We start from the raw sequence: 15,184 nt of genomic DNA, 5'->3' as shown, positions 1-15,184 counted from the left end.
TCTTTCATCTCCTTGTTTTTGTTTGTCTGTCTTCCCCTTCTGTGCATTTAAGTCTCTCAAGGTCACTCTCCTAAACAGCCCTGGCTCAGATCTGTTTTGCGAGTGGTGTTTGAGTGTGGACTCAGCAAGCCCCCACCCACCCACCCACCTGCACACGCAGCTAGGGACCCCACCTAGCTGCCCATCCCTTTGATCCCCCAAGCTTCAACATCTGTACCCCATAATTATCTCTCCCAGCTTTACTACATTAGAGGAAATAATTAATCATGGGTGAGGCCAGAGGGACTGATGTATTTCCACTGGTACAGGGGTAGGGTTCAGAAAGACTAGGAAGGAAGGCAGGGATAAGATTTGGGTCGGGGGTAGAGTCTGGAAGACTGGGGCTTAAGAGACTGGGGAGAAGAGTCAGCACCTGGGGAATCAGGGCAGACTGTACCAGGAGTAAGAGGCAGACAGGGTGGGGAGTGAGACAGAGGAGACACAGGTATCCACTGAGTAGCAGTTTTCAAAAACATTTTTTAATCTCAGGACCTCTTTACACTCAAAAATTACTGAAGACCCCAAAGAATTTTTTTATGTAAGTTATATCAATATTTGCTATATGAGAAATTAAAGCAGAACATTTTAACAGATTCATTAAAATATATAAAGCAATAAACTTGTTATTATTTAGTCCCTAAGTCATGTCCGACCCTTTGTGACCCCATGAATCGCCAGGCTCCTCTGTCCATGGAATTTTCCAGATGAGAATACTGGAGTGGGTTGCCATTTCCTCCTCCAGGGGATCTTCCCCACCCAGGGATGGAATGTGCATCTCCTGTTTTGGCAGGGGATTCTTTACCACTGAGCCACCAGGGAAGACCCACACAGTGGTCAGAAACTGTTACATGTTAACAAAACACATTTTTGTGAAAAATAATGTCTTTCCCAACAGTATAGTGAGAAGAGTGGCATTTCTTTACCTTTTGGGGAATCTATTTAATATGGGGCTTCCCTCGTGGCTCAGAAGTTAAAGCATCTGCCTGCAATGCAGGAGACCTAAGTTCGATCCCTGGGTGGGGAAGATCCCCTGGAAAAGGAAATGGCACCCCACTCCAGTACTCTTGCCTGGAGAATCCCATGGAAGGAGGAACCTGGTGGGCTGCAGTCCACAGGGTCACAAAGAGTCGGACACAACTGAGCGACTTCACTTTCACTTTAACAGAAGAAATAGAAGATGGATGGGTTTTCACATCTGCTTCTGGATTCAGCCTGTTGGGATTTTGATTGAATATATGATGAAAATCTGACAGATATGTAGCTGGAAAAGGAAGACTGTCCAGGACTCTCTGAAAGGGTCTTAAGAACCCCGGGAGTTCTGGGGCCACCGTTTTAGATATGTTTCTGAGATGGAAGAGTTAGGGGACATCAGAGGATGCGGAGTGCTCTTTCTCTCCTGGGGAGTCCTTCCCCAGGGGGCCCTCCCTATCCCCACTGGGGCCCCGGTGCCTTCTAGGGGAGGCAGACTCTTTCCTCCCTTTTTATTGCCCTATAAAGCCCAAGGCAACAGGGATAAAAGGCCGGCAGAGGGAAGACCAGGGAGGGGGGTGGGCGGGAGGGAGAGGCGCTACAGACACAGGCAGACGCAATGAACCCCCTATTTGCTGGGATCCTGCTCGGCACCTTGCTGGGGGCTGCCTTGGGTAAGGAGGCACCCAGGGCGCCTGTCACAGAGGCCCGTCGCCCTGTGCCAGCCACCCCTGAGCGCCTGGTCCAGCACCTCTTCTCTTCCATCAGGAAACCGCATGCGGTGCTATGACTGCGGTGGAGGCCCCAGCGGCTCCTGCAAAGAAACGGTGACCACTTGCGGAGAGGGCGAGCGCTGCGGCTTCCTGGAGCGCAAACCCCAGCCAGACCTGGCACAGACCAAACTGTCTGGAAACCGTGAGTCCTCAGTGTGTCCCCCTTCCTCCCAGCCCCTCCCTGCCTCCAGCTCCTACTGCTTCAGTCCTTCTGGCTTCCAGAACCTTCCAGGCTCAGTTGAGCTCTGGGCAGATGGTGCCGCTGTCAGAATGAAGCAGCCTGGAGCCCCTTCTGGCTCCTGGCACTGAGCCCCTGGAAGCCTGCTGTCTGCGTGGCCTCACCTCCCTCCTCTCTACCCTCCAGAAAGAGACTCATAGGCCCATGTACTCACAAATGGTTGAAAAAGCTCTCTACCTTGAGGGTAGGGACCAAAATATTCAACCAAACTTCTACTCTCAGGCATCAACTAAGGTCCAGGGAGGTATATGTGTATGTATAGTCTAATTTCTTTAATTTCAAAATAATTTTAGATTGACAGAAAAGTTAATTTTATTAAAAAACAGTACAGGTTAGGGCTGTGTATCCTTACCCAACTTCCAGTAATGTTAATGTCTTATATAAGCATAGTGTGCGTGTAGTCAGTGTCTTAGTCGCTCATATGGACTGCAGCCCACCAGGCTCCTCTGTCCATGGGCTTTTCCAGGCCTGAATACTGGAGTGGGTTGCCATTTCCATCTCTAGGAGATCTTCCCGACCCACGGATCGAATCTTCGTCTTCTGCATCTCTTGAGTTGGCAGACAGATTCTTTACCACTGAGCCGATTGGGAAGCCCATATAACTGCAGTACAATTAGCAAAATCAGAAAATAACACTGGTTCAGTAGGACTAATCTACAGATCTTGCTCGATATAGCCTGTTGTCCCTTTCATGTCTTTTTTTCTGATCCAGGATCCACCGCCTTTTGCTCTCCTACCTTAGTTGTCATCTCTCTGTGACAGTGTGCTGAGTCTTCCTTTGATTCTATCATATTGACACTTTTTTCCTTTTCTTTGTATTTCTTGATCTTGATACTTTTATTTGATCTCTGATACTGGATACTGATGCGTTATTTTAAAGAATGTCCTGCCATTTGGATTAACCTGATATTTTCTTGTGATTAGACTGAGGTCCTGAGTTTTGGGAAAGAAGTGATGTTGGTCCCTTTCAGTGGATGCTGTTAGGGCTTCACGATGTCACTATGTTAACTGTGATCACTTGGTTTCAGGGAGGTGTTTTTTGAGGGGGGCGGAGGATCCCTTTGGGCTCCTTGAAATCATATCTGCTCTGCCCCAGAAGGCAAGTCCTCAAGCCAGGAGTTCAACACCCCAGTCTCATCTTCTCTTTCAGCCTCAGTGACCTTGATTCATCACCATCCAGCCTGCGTGGCAGCCCATCATTGCAATCAAGTGGAGACAGAAGTGGTGGGAGACGTGACTTATACAACCCACAGGGACTGCTGCGTTGGTGACCTGTGCAATGGTGCTGTGGCGAGCACTGCAGCCCCCATGAGCATCGTGGCTGCAGCAGTCACCACACTGGCCTGGCTCTTGCCAGGACTCTGGAGAGGGTAATGGGAGCAGGGGAGGAGAAGGCAGCAAGGAAATGAAGGAGATCTGTGAGCCATTAAAATCTACCGACCACTCCAGAGCTGACTGGAAAATTCCATCTTTTGTTGATAGGAGGGCTGAAGGGGTAATACAGGGGCATCCAGGCTCTAGTTTAGGGGTTATCAAGGATCAGTGGACTTAGCTACAATGGTACACTTCTTAACCAACTAAACCCCAAAGGACAATGGAGAATCTGCCCTAAAGTGACTCCTACCTGTTGCCAGGGAGAGTCTTTCTTAGCAACAAGGATCACTGAGGGGAGCAGGCTCTGGGCTGGCCACCAGGAATCAGTGAGTCTGGTTGTCTGGGCTTATTCCCCTTCCCCCCACTGGCAACCCGACTGCCAATATGACTATTTGGAATCGAGAAAGGAAATGTAAACACTGTGGCAGGACAGAGCCTTGGTGCCCCACCTACTAGGCCAGGTGAGGCCTCTGACTCTAACCTGAGGGACTGAGGCCTGGAAGGAGGGGCCCAGGTCCCATCCCTGTGCAACTCTCCTACCCCTTCTGAGGAGCCCGCAAGCCAGGCTTGCACCTCCTTCTTGGCAGTACAACACAGGTGTGGCCTAAATATAGGATAAAGATTGTTTCTCCAAATACTGGGCCACCCCCAGACACTGGAAGAAAGGACAGGTCTGAAAAACCAGTTTCTCCCTTTGCCCCAACCCTGGCCTCCCAGAGCAACTCCCTGAAGGGCCCTTTGGTGAGGGTGGGGGCTGAGAGTGTTATTTGCTGGGAGGGGGCTGCTGACAAGAGATCTTCTGACAATAAACACACAATAGGTCGGCTCTACACATTTATTACTCGGAATGGAGAGGGGTGGGCATGGGGATGAGGTATGTATGGGAGCCAGGATTTGAAGTGTCAGTGAGGTTATTGGGTGCTTCCTGGCAGCCTTCATTGGGGACAGGACAGAACTCCATTTCAGGCCCAGATTCCAATTGCTCTTCACACAGGGCATAGGAAAGCGCAGGAAGCGAAGTGGGGAGCTCTCCCTGGAAGCAATGGAGGATCTGGAGTGGTGTCGAGGGAAATGGGAAGGGTCTCTCTGGGAAAGCAGAGTGGAGGGCGTGAGTGGAAAGATGGATGGAGAAACCGCTGTCTAGTTAAACCAATGTGAAGCATCTGGAGAGATGCTTTTCTGAGCAAAGGAAAGCAGGGGGTAGGGAGACACAAGAAGAGAGGCTCAGGCGAAGGCAGACGGAAAGAGGGGCAGCCATGGAGCCAGTCTCAGTGCAATAGCCAGAGGCCAAGGCCAGCCAAGGAGGTGAGGAAGACAAGGGTCAGGGCTGGCGTGGGCCGAGGGGCTGGGCTATTGCAGTTGTCCTGGCTGCAGCAGGTGGTGTTATAGGTCAGGCCCCCCTTCTGGTTGGTTTGGTTGACCGCCGGCTTACAGGGCTCTCCTGGCGTGCCACAGTCGAGTCGGGAGAAAACCCACATCTTCCCTGGGGTTAGGAGGGAGCAAAGAGGTTAGTAAAGACAGGCACTCGGCATGCCTGGGTCCATCTCCCCCCCCAACCCCCCGCCATGCACCCCATTCGGGCTTCCATCCTTCCCAACTCTGCCCTGGCCCTGCCCTTCTGTATTTCTTCTCAGTCTAGCCTTTCTCGTGCACTTTCTTACCCTGCCCCCTCACCCCAATCCCGGGCCTATCACTTGCTGCCCATGAAGCTTTGGACCAGTTCCTGTCTCTTTCAGAGGCTGTTTCCTCAATATAATAATAGCATCCACATCATAGGATGTCATGAACATAAATTCAAACAACCCATGTGAAGATACAGGATGGTGCCTGGGAAACAGTAATCCTTGGCCAAATATTATCATTGCTGTAGCTCTCTGTTCCACCTCAGCCCCAGCCATAGAGTCCCCCACTGGCCCCCCCTCCCCACTGACGAAGGGGATGGTACCAATGTACGCGTGGGTTGTCAGGCATTGATGTCCTGGTTCCAGGCGGCAGGACTTCCGGTCCACACAGCCCAGCACTGGGAGCTTGTAGCAGGAGTGACATCGAATATCAGCTGGGAAGACACAAGTGACAGAATATATGACTCACCAAGGGATGAGCCAAGCTGGTGGGTGGGGTTGGAGAGGAGTCAGTCAAGTTGGGGTTCTGACCTGTTTGGTCTGCTAGAGACAGAACAGGTAAGGGACGCAAAAAAAATGTAGAAGTGGGTGAGGGTGGAGTTGGTCTGTGAATGGCCCACACCCTAAACATCTTTCTTCACTCCAACCCATCTAGAGATGAGTCAAGAGGGGCAGTTACCAACAATGGGGCTGGGGGCGGATGGAATGTGAGACTACCACTGGGAAGGAATGTGTAGATGTCTAGGGAGGAGATGAAGGAATTCAGAAGGTTACAGATGAAGAGATGAAATAGGAAGAAATATTCAAAGTAAAAAATCAATCGCGGAGGTTACAACACTTGCAGGAATGGCTTGGAGCTTAAGGGGGGCAAGAAAGCCACCTGGGGGGGCCAGTTAAACAAAGCATTCTTTACCTCCTGGGGCTGCCAAGGGTGTGGGAAGAGGAAGCAGACCCCAAATAAATCCTCCCACCCTGGTAGGTCTCCGACAGAAAGGAGTAGTATCTAAGAGGCAGATCATCAGAATAGATCTGAGCACTTTACCAAAATGGAGAGGATGAGTGCAGAAGGTGGCACTCCCAAGGTTCCTGCCACATCTGATTCAAGGTTTGAGAAAAGGAAGAGTTCAGGCCATGGATGGAGGAGCCTGGTGATCACCTCTCAGTGAAACCCACCTCATCCTGGGGGTGAGCAACCTTGACATTCTCTCCCTAGAAGGCTGGGCAATCTCCCTGGCTCCCTGGAATCCTCCACAGAGCTTGTGTCCCTGGAAGTATGCACCCCAGGGGGAGCCGGGCGGGGAGGGGACCTAGGAAAGACCACTGCTTGAGGGACAGAGCACAAAGTCCCTGATGGAGTAGATGGGAGGATGGGTAGCAAAAGAAGCCCCAGCCAGATGCTTAGGTTTCTGGGAGGACACCCTGGCTGAGTGGAGAGAGGAGAAAGCAGGTAAACTGGATCCTGGAATGGGGTTGGAAGGGGAGCTGGATATGAGAGTTTATGAGAATTGGGGAACCGGGAACCTGTAACCCTGGGCAGTTAGAAGAGTGGGTTTTGGAGGTGGGGAAGAGGCTGAAGGATGGAGATGGGGGAGAACAGAGCAAGGACCCTGTCACAGGGGCACAGGAGAGCCGAGCCAGTTGGGTCTGAGGGCGCTTGGGATCCATGGGTACAAAGGACAGTGGCTGGGGCAGGGTTTAAAAATCCTGACCAGGTGAACCACATCCTGAGGGGCCCCAGGGGCTCACCTGAGACCCAGCAGAGCAGAGCAGACAAGGAGAGCAGGAGAAGGACCCTCATGGTGGGGGTCCTGAGAACGGCAGCAGCCGACAGAGCAGGACTTCAGGGATCTGGCTTTCGCTCTGGGACTTCAGTGGCCTTTTTGGAGTTTATAATCACAACAGTCCCTCCCTCCCTGGCCTCTGGTGGCCCCTCCTTCCCCATTTAGGGAAGGGCTAAGCAGGACCCAGTGGAGGAGTGGGATGGGGATGGGAAGAGACAGGTATGGGGAGGGCAGGTGCAGCAGTGACTAACTCCATTTTGCTTCTTGGTTTCTGTCTAAGACACACCCTCTTGGCCCCCAGGAGTAACATCTCTGTCTGCCTAATCCTCTGGAGAAGTATCACTAAAGGCCCCTGTGATGTTATAGTGGCTGGGGTGGTAGGAGCATCTTCTGGTTCCTGGGAAATGGACAATGGGGTGCAGCCCCAGCTGACTACCAAATTTTGGTCCCTGGGGGGCACTGGTAGGGGCATGTAGGCAGGAATTAAGCATCAAATTCATCTCACTTCAGCTCCCACTTTGTTTTCCCAAGCCCTGCTCAGCCATGGGATGAAGGAGTAGAGTTTGTGATGTCACCATGAGTTTGCGTGACGTCATAGCAGCAGAGGCAAGGGCTGGAGCTGCCTGTTAAGGAGGGGCTGCCTCAGAACCCCTGAAGCTTCTCAGGACCTTGCCCTGGCTCCACTTGGGTTTGGCCTGGCCTTGGTTCCTCTGGTGCAGTGAAGGCCGAGGGTGTGGGGCTGTGCATCTGCTAGAGCCAAAACCTGCTCAGCTGGGTGCGGCTCCTTGGGCCAGGAGGGACAGAATGGGCACAGAGAGGTGAGGCAGCAGCTAAAATAGTAATAGGAATAGTCACAATGGCAAGCACATAGTGCTCCTATGACTCAGCCATTGTTCTAGGTGTTTTCTATGTATTATTTGATTTAGTTCTCCAAATACTCTGTGAGGTAGGTGCCTTTATGCCCATTTTACAGATGAGCAAACAGGCTCACAGAAGTGACTTGTGCACATCTCACAGCTAGTAGATAGTGAAATCAAGATTTGAATTCAGGCAGCCAGAATCCAGAAATCCTGGTGCTCCCTGCAACTGCTACGCTGCAAGAGTTGACGACTGCGCAAGTGCTTGTGTAAAGGACCCCAGCATGAATTTTAAGTGAGCACTGGTTAAGGGCTGTGAACTTGCCTCTGAGGATTCCCAGAGGGATCTGGGCAGCTGGTGGCCCCTCCCCTGCCGCTTATCAGTGCCCCCAGACCCGCGGTCTCCTCCTCCACCCCCCTTTGATTTCCCTCCGGTCTCCTCCGCTGATTCACTGCCCTCCTCTTCCCACCACATCCCAGCCATGACCGTGGTTCTGCAGCTGCCGCTGCCGCTGCTGCTGCTGTCGCTGCTGCTGCTGTCGAGGGCCCAGGGGGACCCAGGAGGTAAGCCATCCCAGTAAAGTTGCAATGGCGGGAGGAAAGACTGAGCCGGGAGGAAGGGGCGACAGGAGGGTGAGATGTATACGGGAAGATCCAGGATGGCAAGACAGCACGGGAGAGCCATTAGACTAAGTGGGAGGGTCGTGTTGCCCTATGGTCTTGCCTTAACCATCGCCTCTGGCCTCCCATAGCTTCACTGAACGGCCACCCCGGAGACCGCGTGAATCTCTCCTGCATAGGGGTCTCGCAACCCACCCGCTGGGTCTGGGCACCTAGATTCCCGGCCTGCAAAGGCCTGTCCAAAGGACGCCGCCCGATCCTGTGGGCCTCACCGAGTGGGACCCCCACCGTGTCTCCCGCCCAGCCCTTTGCTGGCCGCATAAATGCCCTGGACCTTGGTATCCGGCGACTGGAGCTGCTCTTGAGCGCGGGGGACTCTGGCACCTTTATCTGCAAGGGTCGCCAAGAGGAGGAGAGCCGTACGGAGCTTCATGTACTGGGAGACCGGGCCTACTGCAAAGCTCTGGGTAGGTCTATGCCTTCATGCGCAGGGGACCTAACTCTGACACACGCCCCCGGCAGGGAGAGAAGCCTCGGCTGGGGGTTCCTGAGAGGGGCGGCGGTGTGGCTAGCGCTCTGTCCCCGCACCCTGACCTCGGCATCAACCACTCCCACCCCGCTTCCAACCATCCCCCAGGGTCGTCGTATTCCCACATTCTGATCCCGCTGCTGGGCGCTGGGCTGGTGCTGGGCTTCGGAGTATTGGGCTGGGCCTGCTGGCGGCGCAGGTGAGCACAAGGGGCGGAGCCTGATTGAAAGGGCCTTGACCCGAGGAGGGAGGGGCAGGCCCAGAACTTTCAAAGACCAAAGCTAGATCAGGTGTGGTTTGGAGATGAATGGGAGAGGTTAGAACTGGGGGGCGAGGCCAAGGGCTGGTGGGTGGAGCCCTAGCTAAGGAGGCGAAGCTGGAGGCGGAGCAGCCTCCACCCGTGGGTTGATGTGTCTGTGGGGGTGGAACCTACGTTGTTTTCCTGGTCAGAGCCTGAAACTGGCTGGGTCGTTGTTGGCACGTGGGGGACGGGGGTGGGCCAGAACGAAGCAAAGCAAGGTTAGTGCTTCTCAGACTCTTACCCATCCCTTACAGGCGCTCGACCCCTCATCCGCCTCGACCAACCCCCAGATTTGGTGAGACTAACTCCCCCGCAATTTTCCTTCTCCGCACATTCCCCACCCAGTGCTTGAGTCTGAGCCCTTGCTGGGAGCAGACAAGTTGGTCACCTTCTCTCAATCCTTCAGCTCTGTCCCCCCCACATAGTTCCACTCGTGAAAGCAGAGCCCCAGAGGCCAGAAGAGGAGGAAGAGCCCAAGATGCCAGGGGACCTGGATCAGGAGCCGGTAAGGGCTTGGGACAGGATGGGGGCTGGCCAGGATCCTTGAGTCTAGCGGACGGAGAAAGACAGAGGCCTGATACCCAAGGGAGTCAGACTTCTGAGACCCTGCTGCCTTCCTCCCCACCTTTCAGAGCCTGCTCTACGCAGACCTGGATCATATGGCCCTCAGAAGGTCCAGCCAACTGTCCCCAGTGGTCCATGCTGATGCCTCCACCATCTATGCTGTTGTAGTTTGAAGGGAAGCCTTTACAGCAAACCTCACAAGCTGAGGGCTCCCAGATCTCCATTACACCCTTCCCCTTCTTGGCCCTTCACCTGGCAAAGGAAGGCACCATGGGATAGAAATGAGCACTAGACTAGGAGTTGAGCGACCTAGGTTCCAGGCTATCTCTGTTGCTGATCTTGGTCCTTCCTTACCCCTGTCTCTCACACCCGTTTCCCCACCTTAAGACACCAGCAACTCCTAGATCATTTTCCTGTCTCTTCACTTCTCTTCACAGTCAAGCTCTTTGAACCAAGGGCCTACACCTGTCTCTTCCATTTTTTCCTTCACTCCTACTACTCACCTGGCCTCCATGAGATGGCCAGTGATGTATTAATAGCCACACCCACTGGATGTTTTGTTGGCATTCATCTGGCTTGACCTTTGATTGCTCTTATTTAAGCTCTGTTTTTCTTTAATGTTGGTGTCTTTCTCCTGGATTCTGTTTTCTTCCTCCCTATTCCCACAGTATTCCCCACAATTCCAGGTTTGTCTTTTTAATATCTGCTTTTCTCCCTCTTCTAGGATGCTGTCATCCACAGCGAGTCCTCAGCCTTTACTTTAACTCTGCAAACAACACCCAGAATTCCTTCCTGTTCCCATCTCTGATAGGAGATTTCCAAACTGTCCCTCAGACATCCCTGCCTGGCTGACCCTAGGCATTTTGCACACAGCGGGTCCAAAAGCCAATGCACTGTCATCTCCCAAGCCACTTATTTAATCCTCCCTCCTATGCATCTTCTCTTGATCAACCCTGTTGCCCAAGCCAGAAACTGGGAGTCATGTAACCTCCTTCCTCTCACTCCCATATGATAAACCAAGTCCTGTCTTTCTATTTTAATGTCGTTGTCAAATCCACACCCTTTTCATGTCCAGCACGGCCACCTGAGTGTACTCTCTTCAGTTCCTCCCTGGATTTCCCATAGTCTCATCTCATTTTCCTGCCCTTGCTCTTCTCGCTGAAACCAGAGTCTTCCTGAATGCTAACCTCCTGACCACCTACATTTCAGCAGTATTTCAGTTCTGGCCCTTAGCCTTGGTTTCAAGGTGCTACAGTACTTTACTTATTCTCCAGGCTTATCTCTGTCATTTGATGCCTAGAACATGACAGCCTTTGAGAAATTTTCCCCAGCCCACAAATATGCCCGTGCCCAATGCAGTTCCTTCTTCCTGGGTTACCCTTTGTCTCCTTCTCACCATGCGCCTGGCTAATTCTTATTTATCCTCAGGACTCAGTCTCTTGGCCCACTCCTGCATATACTTTGATGCTCTCTGGGGCCCCTTATTTCTCTCTTGGCAACAGCCTCCTGTGAATTGTTCCATTATAACCTGTATTTCAATTTATAAGAAATTTTCATGTACTGTGAGTTCCCTGATATCAGGAGACTGACCCTTTTTCTCTCATTGCTAAACCTCGGTAAATGAGTGAAAATGAATGTCCCTGGAAATGTCATTTCCTCCTATCAGCTCAGCGATGGGCTGTTGATCTCCAAGTCTCTGAATCATCTGACATTTAGATAAATTCAGTGAGTGACTCACTCATATTTTCTCTTCTCTGCCCTGTACTTGCTCCCCACAAGAGAAATTCTTTCCTCTCCATCTTGTACCCAAGCCCCCACAACAGGGCTGGACAATGAGTCGGTGTGTGCAGAGTGAGGGTTTGATGAATGAAGGAGATCTCCTCCCCAGCACTAATCCCAGCCTGGGGTTTCAGCCCTGCCCTTGTTCTTCTGCTCCAGTAAGACACCAGTCGCAGTCCAGTCTAAAAGGTCAGTTCTATTTTATTAGTTCTTGAGGAGACGACTCACCCAGTGGCCTCTGTCCTTTTTCTCACTCTGCCCTCCTCTATATGGGGCCTTCTCCCCACTACTGCCTAATCACCATCCTCTATCTAACCTTCCTTCCCCTTCTACTCCTATGCCATTCTACCCCTGGTCAGCCAGGACCCCCAGGCTGGGTTCTCAGTTGTGAGGGCGTGTGCTGAGCACCAGGCAGAGGGAACTGAGCCCAGCGCCAGCCTTCTCCAGTTCTGAACAGGACACAGGTACGAGGGTGACGTCAGAGAGCTTCTGCAGTGCCTGCAGGGAGGACAGCATGTAGGGAGAAGGAAGTGAGTCCCCAGGACCTACAGGCGGGGCTCCCTTTCAGCCAGCTCAGAGTGGCCCCACTTGGGCTTCTAGAAAAGGCACCCCTTCTTCCTCCCACAAGGAAGGCCTGAGCCCCATTTCTCTGGTTGGGGGTGGTGGTGGAGCTCCTGCCTTCTCTCACCTCTTGGCTGTTGGGCAGGTCCCCGCCTCCGCGGTGCAGGAGGAAAGGGGGCAGGCCGGGCTGCCCAGGACGCAGAAAGAGACAGTCAGCTGCTGCATCATCCGGGAGGGTCAGGGAGGCATAGGGGTGATCAGTCAACACTGCCATTGCCTTGGGGGAGAAGAGAGAGGAAACACGAAAGGCTCAGCCTCTCCACAACTGAGTCTTGCTGCCTTACTACCTACCGCTAAGGGCGGGGGACAGAGTCACATTATTGTGGAGTAACAGCAATCACATGTCAGTTTCTGTGTGTCAGATACTGAGTGCTTTAATTAACTTTGCTAATTTCCACCTCGGACTCACAGGCAGTTCTTTCCACCTGCTATCCACTTCTCAGCTACTCCAGACCCCACCCATCGATCCTATCCATCCTTCAAGACACAGATTAGGTGCCCTTCAATGGCACCCCACTCCAGTACTCTTGCCTGGGAAATCCCATGGGCGGAGGAGCCTGGTAGGCTGCAGTCCATGGGGTCGATAAGAGTCAGACATGACTGAGTGACTTCACTTTCACTTTTCACTTTCATGCATTGGAGAAGGAAATGGCAACCCACTCCAGTGTTCTTGCCTGGAGAATCCCTGGGACAGGGGAGCCTGGTGGGCTGCCGTCTATGGGGTCGCACAGAGTCGGACACGACTGAAGCGACTTAGCAGCAGCAGCAGAGAATTTCGTGAAACCCCGGAAGACGATGTTAATTGTCCCTGTTCCTCGGTGTTCCAGCTGCCTGTCCTGCTTATAGTAACTTGTTTTCTCACATAGATGGACAGCACAGTGAGGGTAGGGGTTGGAGCTAATTCTCAGAGCGGCCCTGCTCCCCGCCTCTTGGGCCTAGAGCCACGCCCACTGTCATTGGCTGGCCCCCAACTTGCCCCACCCAGCCCCGCCCCTTCTCACCCTGACAGCTTTTTGGGCAGCCTCGCTGGAACCCGCCACCACGGTGCGGGGTCCCCCCATACCGCAGAGGCCACGCAGGTGGGAGGAGCTTGTGACAGGCACCGTGGAGACGGCAAAGTCCTAGAGGGAACAAGGGAAAGTATTAAGTGACGGGGAGAGCCTAAACACAGGCTACTCTCAGCCACTTCCTCCTCAGCCCCCTAGTCCCTCCCCTCTCCTCCCCGCCCAGGTCCCTCCGACCCCATCCACCCCCGACTCCCCCCACTCCCATCCCCGCTCCTAACCCGGAACGTGTCCGCCACGATCTCAGCTCCTCGGTGATTGGTCCACTTGGAGAGGCCTACGAAAAACTCCCGGCCTGAGCCCAGGGAGGTGGTCGAGGTATGAGGCGCGAGTGAGTTGGAAACAAGGCTCAACGTGGCCCATTCTCCCAAAGTCAGCCTCCCTGTCTCAAGCCCCAGGGTACAGGCACCCCAGCCTCACCGGTGAAGAGAACATCAGTGCCATCCAGCGTCGCGTTCTCGTCCCCCATCTCCACAATTCGGAGCCCCAGGTCCTGGAGGGCTTTGCGGACTCCATCGACCTTAGGGCAGGAGAAGAGGGAGTGAAACAGATATTTCCATCCCCATTCTTCCCTAAAGCCCGGGATGTCCATATCCTTCTTTCCCTCTACTCGAACCTGTGCCCAGGCGCTCACCTCCGGCCTGCGGGCGGGGCTCCAGGGCCGCGTGATTAGAGCTGTATCCCCTTGGATCACGGCGGTGTCACCGAGCAGCGGTCCCAGCGGCAGCGACTCTTCAGGAGGCAGTTCTACTAGTTGCAGCCCCAATCGCTGCCTCAGCTTACCCCCCAGCACACCATGCTCCCTCTGAGCTTTGGCTAGGTCCAGAGCCGGGAGGCCAGCTGCTGCACCCTCCCCCGACGCCAGGCTCTCCGGGACCCCCCGGATCAGGGCATGGGAGCAGCGGCCCAGCCCCTCCCCTGGCGTCCCCATCCCATCCACACAGACGCCCCCTCCGGCTGCGCTGATTTCTTAGTTTTCTCTTTCTACTTCACCTGTCTGGGAGAAGAAACAGAAAAGGGGGAGGCAGAGAGAGAGACATGCAGAGAAGGGCGTAGGGGGATGGTTAAGAGCGCCTGGGTCTTCCGTCTGCCTTCTCCGGCTGCCCCTCCCACTCCGCCCCACCCCCTCCAGACCTTCCTCTCCTGCAGACCTCACTCCACCCCGCACCCTTGCAGATCTGCTGCTTTAGGGGGGAGTCCGAGGAACAAGATTGGGACCCCTAATTTCCAAAACACCTGTTGCCCCTGCTTGGGGGATTTTGAGAGGTCCCCGCCAGGCGCCCCTCTTGGCAGCCGCTAGGATGCGCTCACTCCCCAAAAATGCAGCGGCCCCGCCCCCTTAACCCTCAGCTGCTCGCTGCCTTAGGGACCCGAAGTGCGGCGAGGAACCCACAGGGGTGATGGGACAAGACGAGACAAGTGGGGAGAGAGTTAGAGCCTGGGGGATGAAAGCCTTGGATGTCCGAACGAGAAAGGGAGAGAGGGTCAAGGAGAAGGGAATAGAGCCTAAGGAGTTAAACATCTCTCTCCACCCCAGTCAGTCACTCCGTCCCTAGCGCGACCCAGTGTAAACCAGACTCAGTCCCGGAGGACTGGGAGAGGTCTAAAACAAAATCCGAGGGGCGGGGAAATTGGGGGGGCGTGGTTCTGGGGAGCAGGCGCCACTCGGGGCGCCAGGACATGGTCCCCCAGTCTCCTGACCCATCTTCCCCAAAGTCCACCTCGACTCAGCTCCGCACCCAAATGTCGACACTCCGCACTGTTCCGGAGCAAGCACGGGTCCAGCATTCCGGAACTCCGGTCTGCACACGGTCCAAGGGATACCTCCCACCCCAGACTCACCTCCAGCGGCCACCGCTGCTCTTGCCGCTCAGTGATCTTGGCTGGAGCCCCACCCCCCCTGAGGACAGAGTTGGTGAAGAAGAGAGTAGTAGCCTTCAAGCGTCGGGGACCGGAGCTTTGGCTTTGAGGGGTCCCCGGGTAGGCGAGCTCAAGTACTACGGTGGGTCGGGGGCACGACGGTCTGGCGGCTCCAGGGCATTGTCTAAGCGG

General features: G+C 54.1%; 4 protein-coding genes across 4 annotated transcripts; 2 read left to right on the top strand and 2 right to left on the bottom strand.

Annotated features, from left to right (window-relative positions):
- Positions 1–1,627: 1,627 nt before the first annotated feature.
- On the top strand, positions 1,628–3,393 carry LY6G6D (lymphocyte antigen 6 family member G6D). Its single transcript, XM_068961040.1, has 3 exons — positions 1,628–1,682; positions 1,777–1,923; positions 3,170–3,393. The coding sequence occupies exons 1-3, from the start codon at positions 1,628–1,630 to the stop codon at positions 3,391–3,393; spliced, it is 426 nt and encodes a 141-aa protein (XP_068817141.1).
- Positions 3,394–4,661: 1,268 nt separating this feature from the next.
- LY6G6C (lymphocyte antigen 6 family member G6C) lies at positions 4,662–6,813 on the bottom strand. The gene is made up of 3 exons (XM_068961156.1): positions 6,762–6,813; positions 5,339–5,449; positions 4,662–4,876 (listed from the first exon to the last, which is right to left on the bottom strand). Exons 1-3 carry the CDS (start codon positions 6,811–6,813, stop codon positions 4,662–4,664), a joined length of 378 nt encoding a protein of 125 aa, XP_068817257.1.
- A 1,322-nt stretch (positions 6,814–8,135) lies between these two features.
- Positions 8,136–9,810, top strand: MPIG6B (megakaryocyte and platelet inhibitory receptor G6b). The gene is made up of 6 exons (XM_068961075.1): positions 8,136–8,217; positions 8,406–8,741; positions 8,912–9,002; positions 9,359–9,399; positions 9,511–9,609; positions 9,737–9,810. The coding sequence occupies exons 1-6, from the start codon at positions 8,136–8,138 to the stop codon at positions 9,808–9,810; spliced, it is 723 nt and encodes a 240-aa protein (XP_068817176.1).
- Positions 9,811–11,696: 1,886 nt separating this feature from the next.
- On the bottom strand, positions 11,697–15,144 carry DDAH2 (DDAH family member 2, ADMA-independent). The gene is made up of 7 exons (XM_068960757.1): positions 14,975–15,144; positions 13,767–14,129; positions 13,553–13,652; positions 13,354–13,427; positions 13,070–13,189; positions 12,136–12,285; positions 11,697–11,945 (listed from the first exon to the last, which is right to left on the bottom strand). Exons 2-7 carry the CDS (start codon positions 14,061–14,063, stop codon positions 11,829–11,831), a joined length of 858 nt encoding a protein of 285 aa, XP_068816858.1. The 5' UTR covers positions 14,064–14,129; positions 14,975–15,144; the 3' UTR covers positions 11,697–11,828.
- Positions 15,145–15,184: the final 40 nt, after the last annotated feature.

Source organism: Capricornis sumatraensis, chromosome 22 (assembly GCF_032405125.1).
Source record: "Capricornis sumatraensis isolate serow.1 chromosome 22, serow.2, whole genome shotgun sequence".
Taxonomy (NCBI): domain Eukaryota; kingdom Metazoa; phylum Chordata; class Mammalia; order Artiodactyla; family Bovidae; genus Capricornis; species Capricornis sumatraensis.
Note: the sequence above shows the minus strand (reverse complement) of the source record. Positions and strands in the feature narration are given on the sequence as shown.

What these genes read in the sequence shown, in the direction of transcription:
- LY6G6D (XM_068961040.1), top strand. Translation starts at nt 1,628, where the DNA reads ATGAACCCCCTATTTGCTGGGATCCTGCTCGGCACCTTGCTGGGGGCT. An exon ending in CTTGCTGGGGGCTGCCTTGG is followed by an intron (nt 1,683 to 1,776) that starts GTAAGGAGGCAC and finishes CTCTTCCATCAG; the next exon opens with GAAACCGCATGCGGTGCTAT. An exon ending in GACCAAACTGTCTGGAAACC is followed by an intron (nt 1,924 to 3,169) that starts GTGAGTCCTCAG and finishes CTTCTCTTTCAG; the next exon opens with CCTCAGTGACCTTGATTCAT.
- LY6G6C (XM_068961156.1), bottom strand. Translation starts at nt 6,813, where the DNA reads ATGAGGGTCCTTCTCCTGCTCTCCTTGTCTGCTCTGCTCTGCTGGGTC. An exon ending in TCTGCTCTGCTGGGTCTCAG is followed by an intron (nt 5,450 to 6,761) that starts GTGAGCCCCTGG and finishes GTGTCTTCCCAG; the next exon opens with CTGATATTCGATGTCACTCC. An exon ending in GACAACCCACGCGTACATTG is followed by an intron (nt 4,877 to 5,338) that starts GTACCATCCCCT and finishes TCCTAACCCCAG; the next exon opens with GGAAGATGTGGGTTTTCTCC.
- MPIG6B (XM_068961075.1), top strand. Translation starts at nt 8,136, where the DNA reads ATGACCGTGGTTCTGCAGCTGCCGCTGCCGCTGCTGCTGCTGTCGCTG. An exon ending in GGCCCAGGGGGACCCAGGAG is followed by an intron (nt 8,218 to 8,405) that starts GTAAGCCATCCC and finishes GGCCTCCCATAG; the next exon opens with CTTCACTGAACGGCCACCCC. An exon ending in GGGACCTGGATCAGGAGCCG is followed by an intron (nt 9,610 to 9,736) that starts GTAAGGGCTTGG and finishes CCCACCTTTCAG; the next exon opens with AGCCTGCTCTACGCAGACCT.
- DDAH2 (XM_068960757.1), bottom strand. Translation starts at nt 14,063, where the DNA reads ATGGGGACGCCAGGGGAGGGGCTGGGCCGCTGCTCCCATGCCCTGATC. An exon ending in GCCCCGCCCGCAGGCCGGAG is followed by an intron (nt 13,653 to 13,766) that starts GTGAGCGCCTGG and finishes TCCTGCCCTAAG; the next exon opens with GTCGATGGAGTCCGCAAAGC. An exon ending in CTGCCCAAAAAGCTGTCAGG is followed by an intron (nt 12,286 to 13,069) that starts GTGAGAAGGGGC and finishes TTCTCCCCCAAG; the next exon opens with GCAATGGCAGTGTTGACTGA.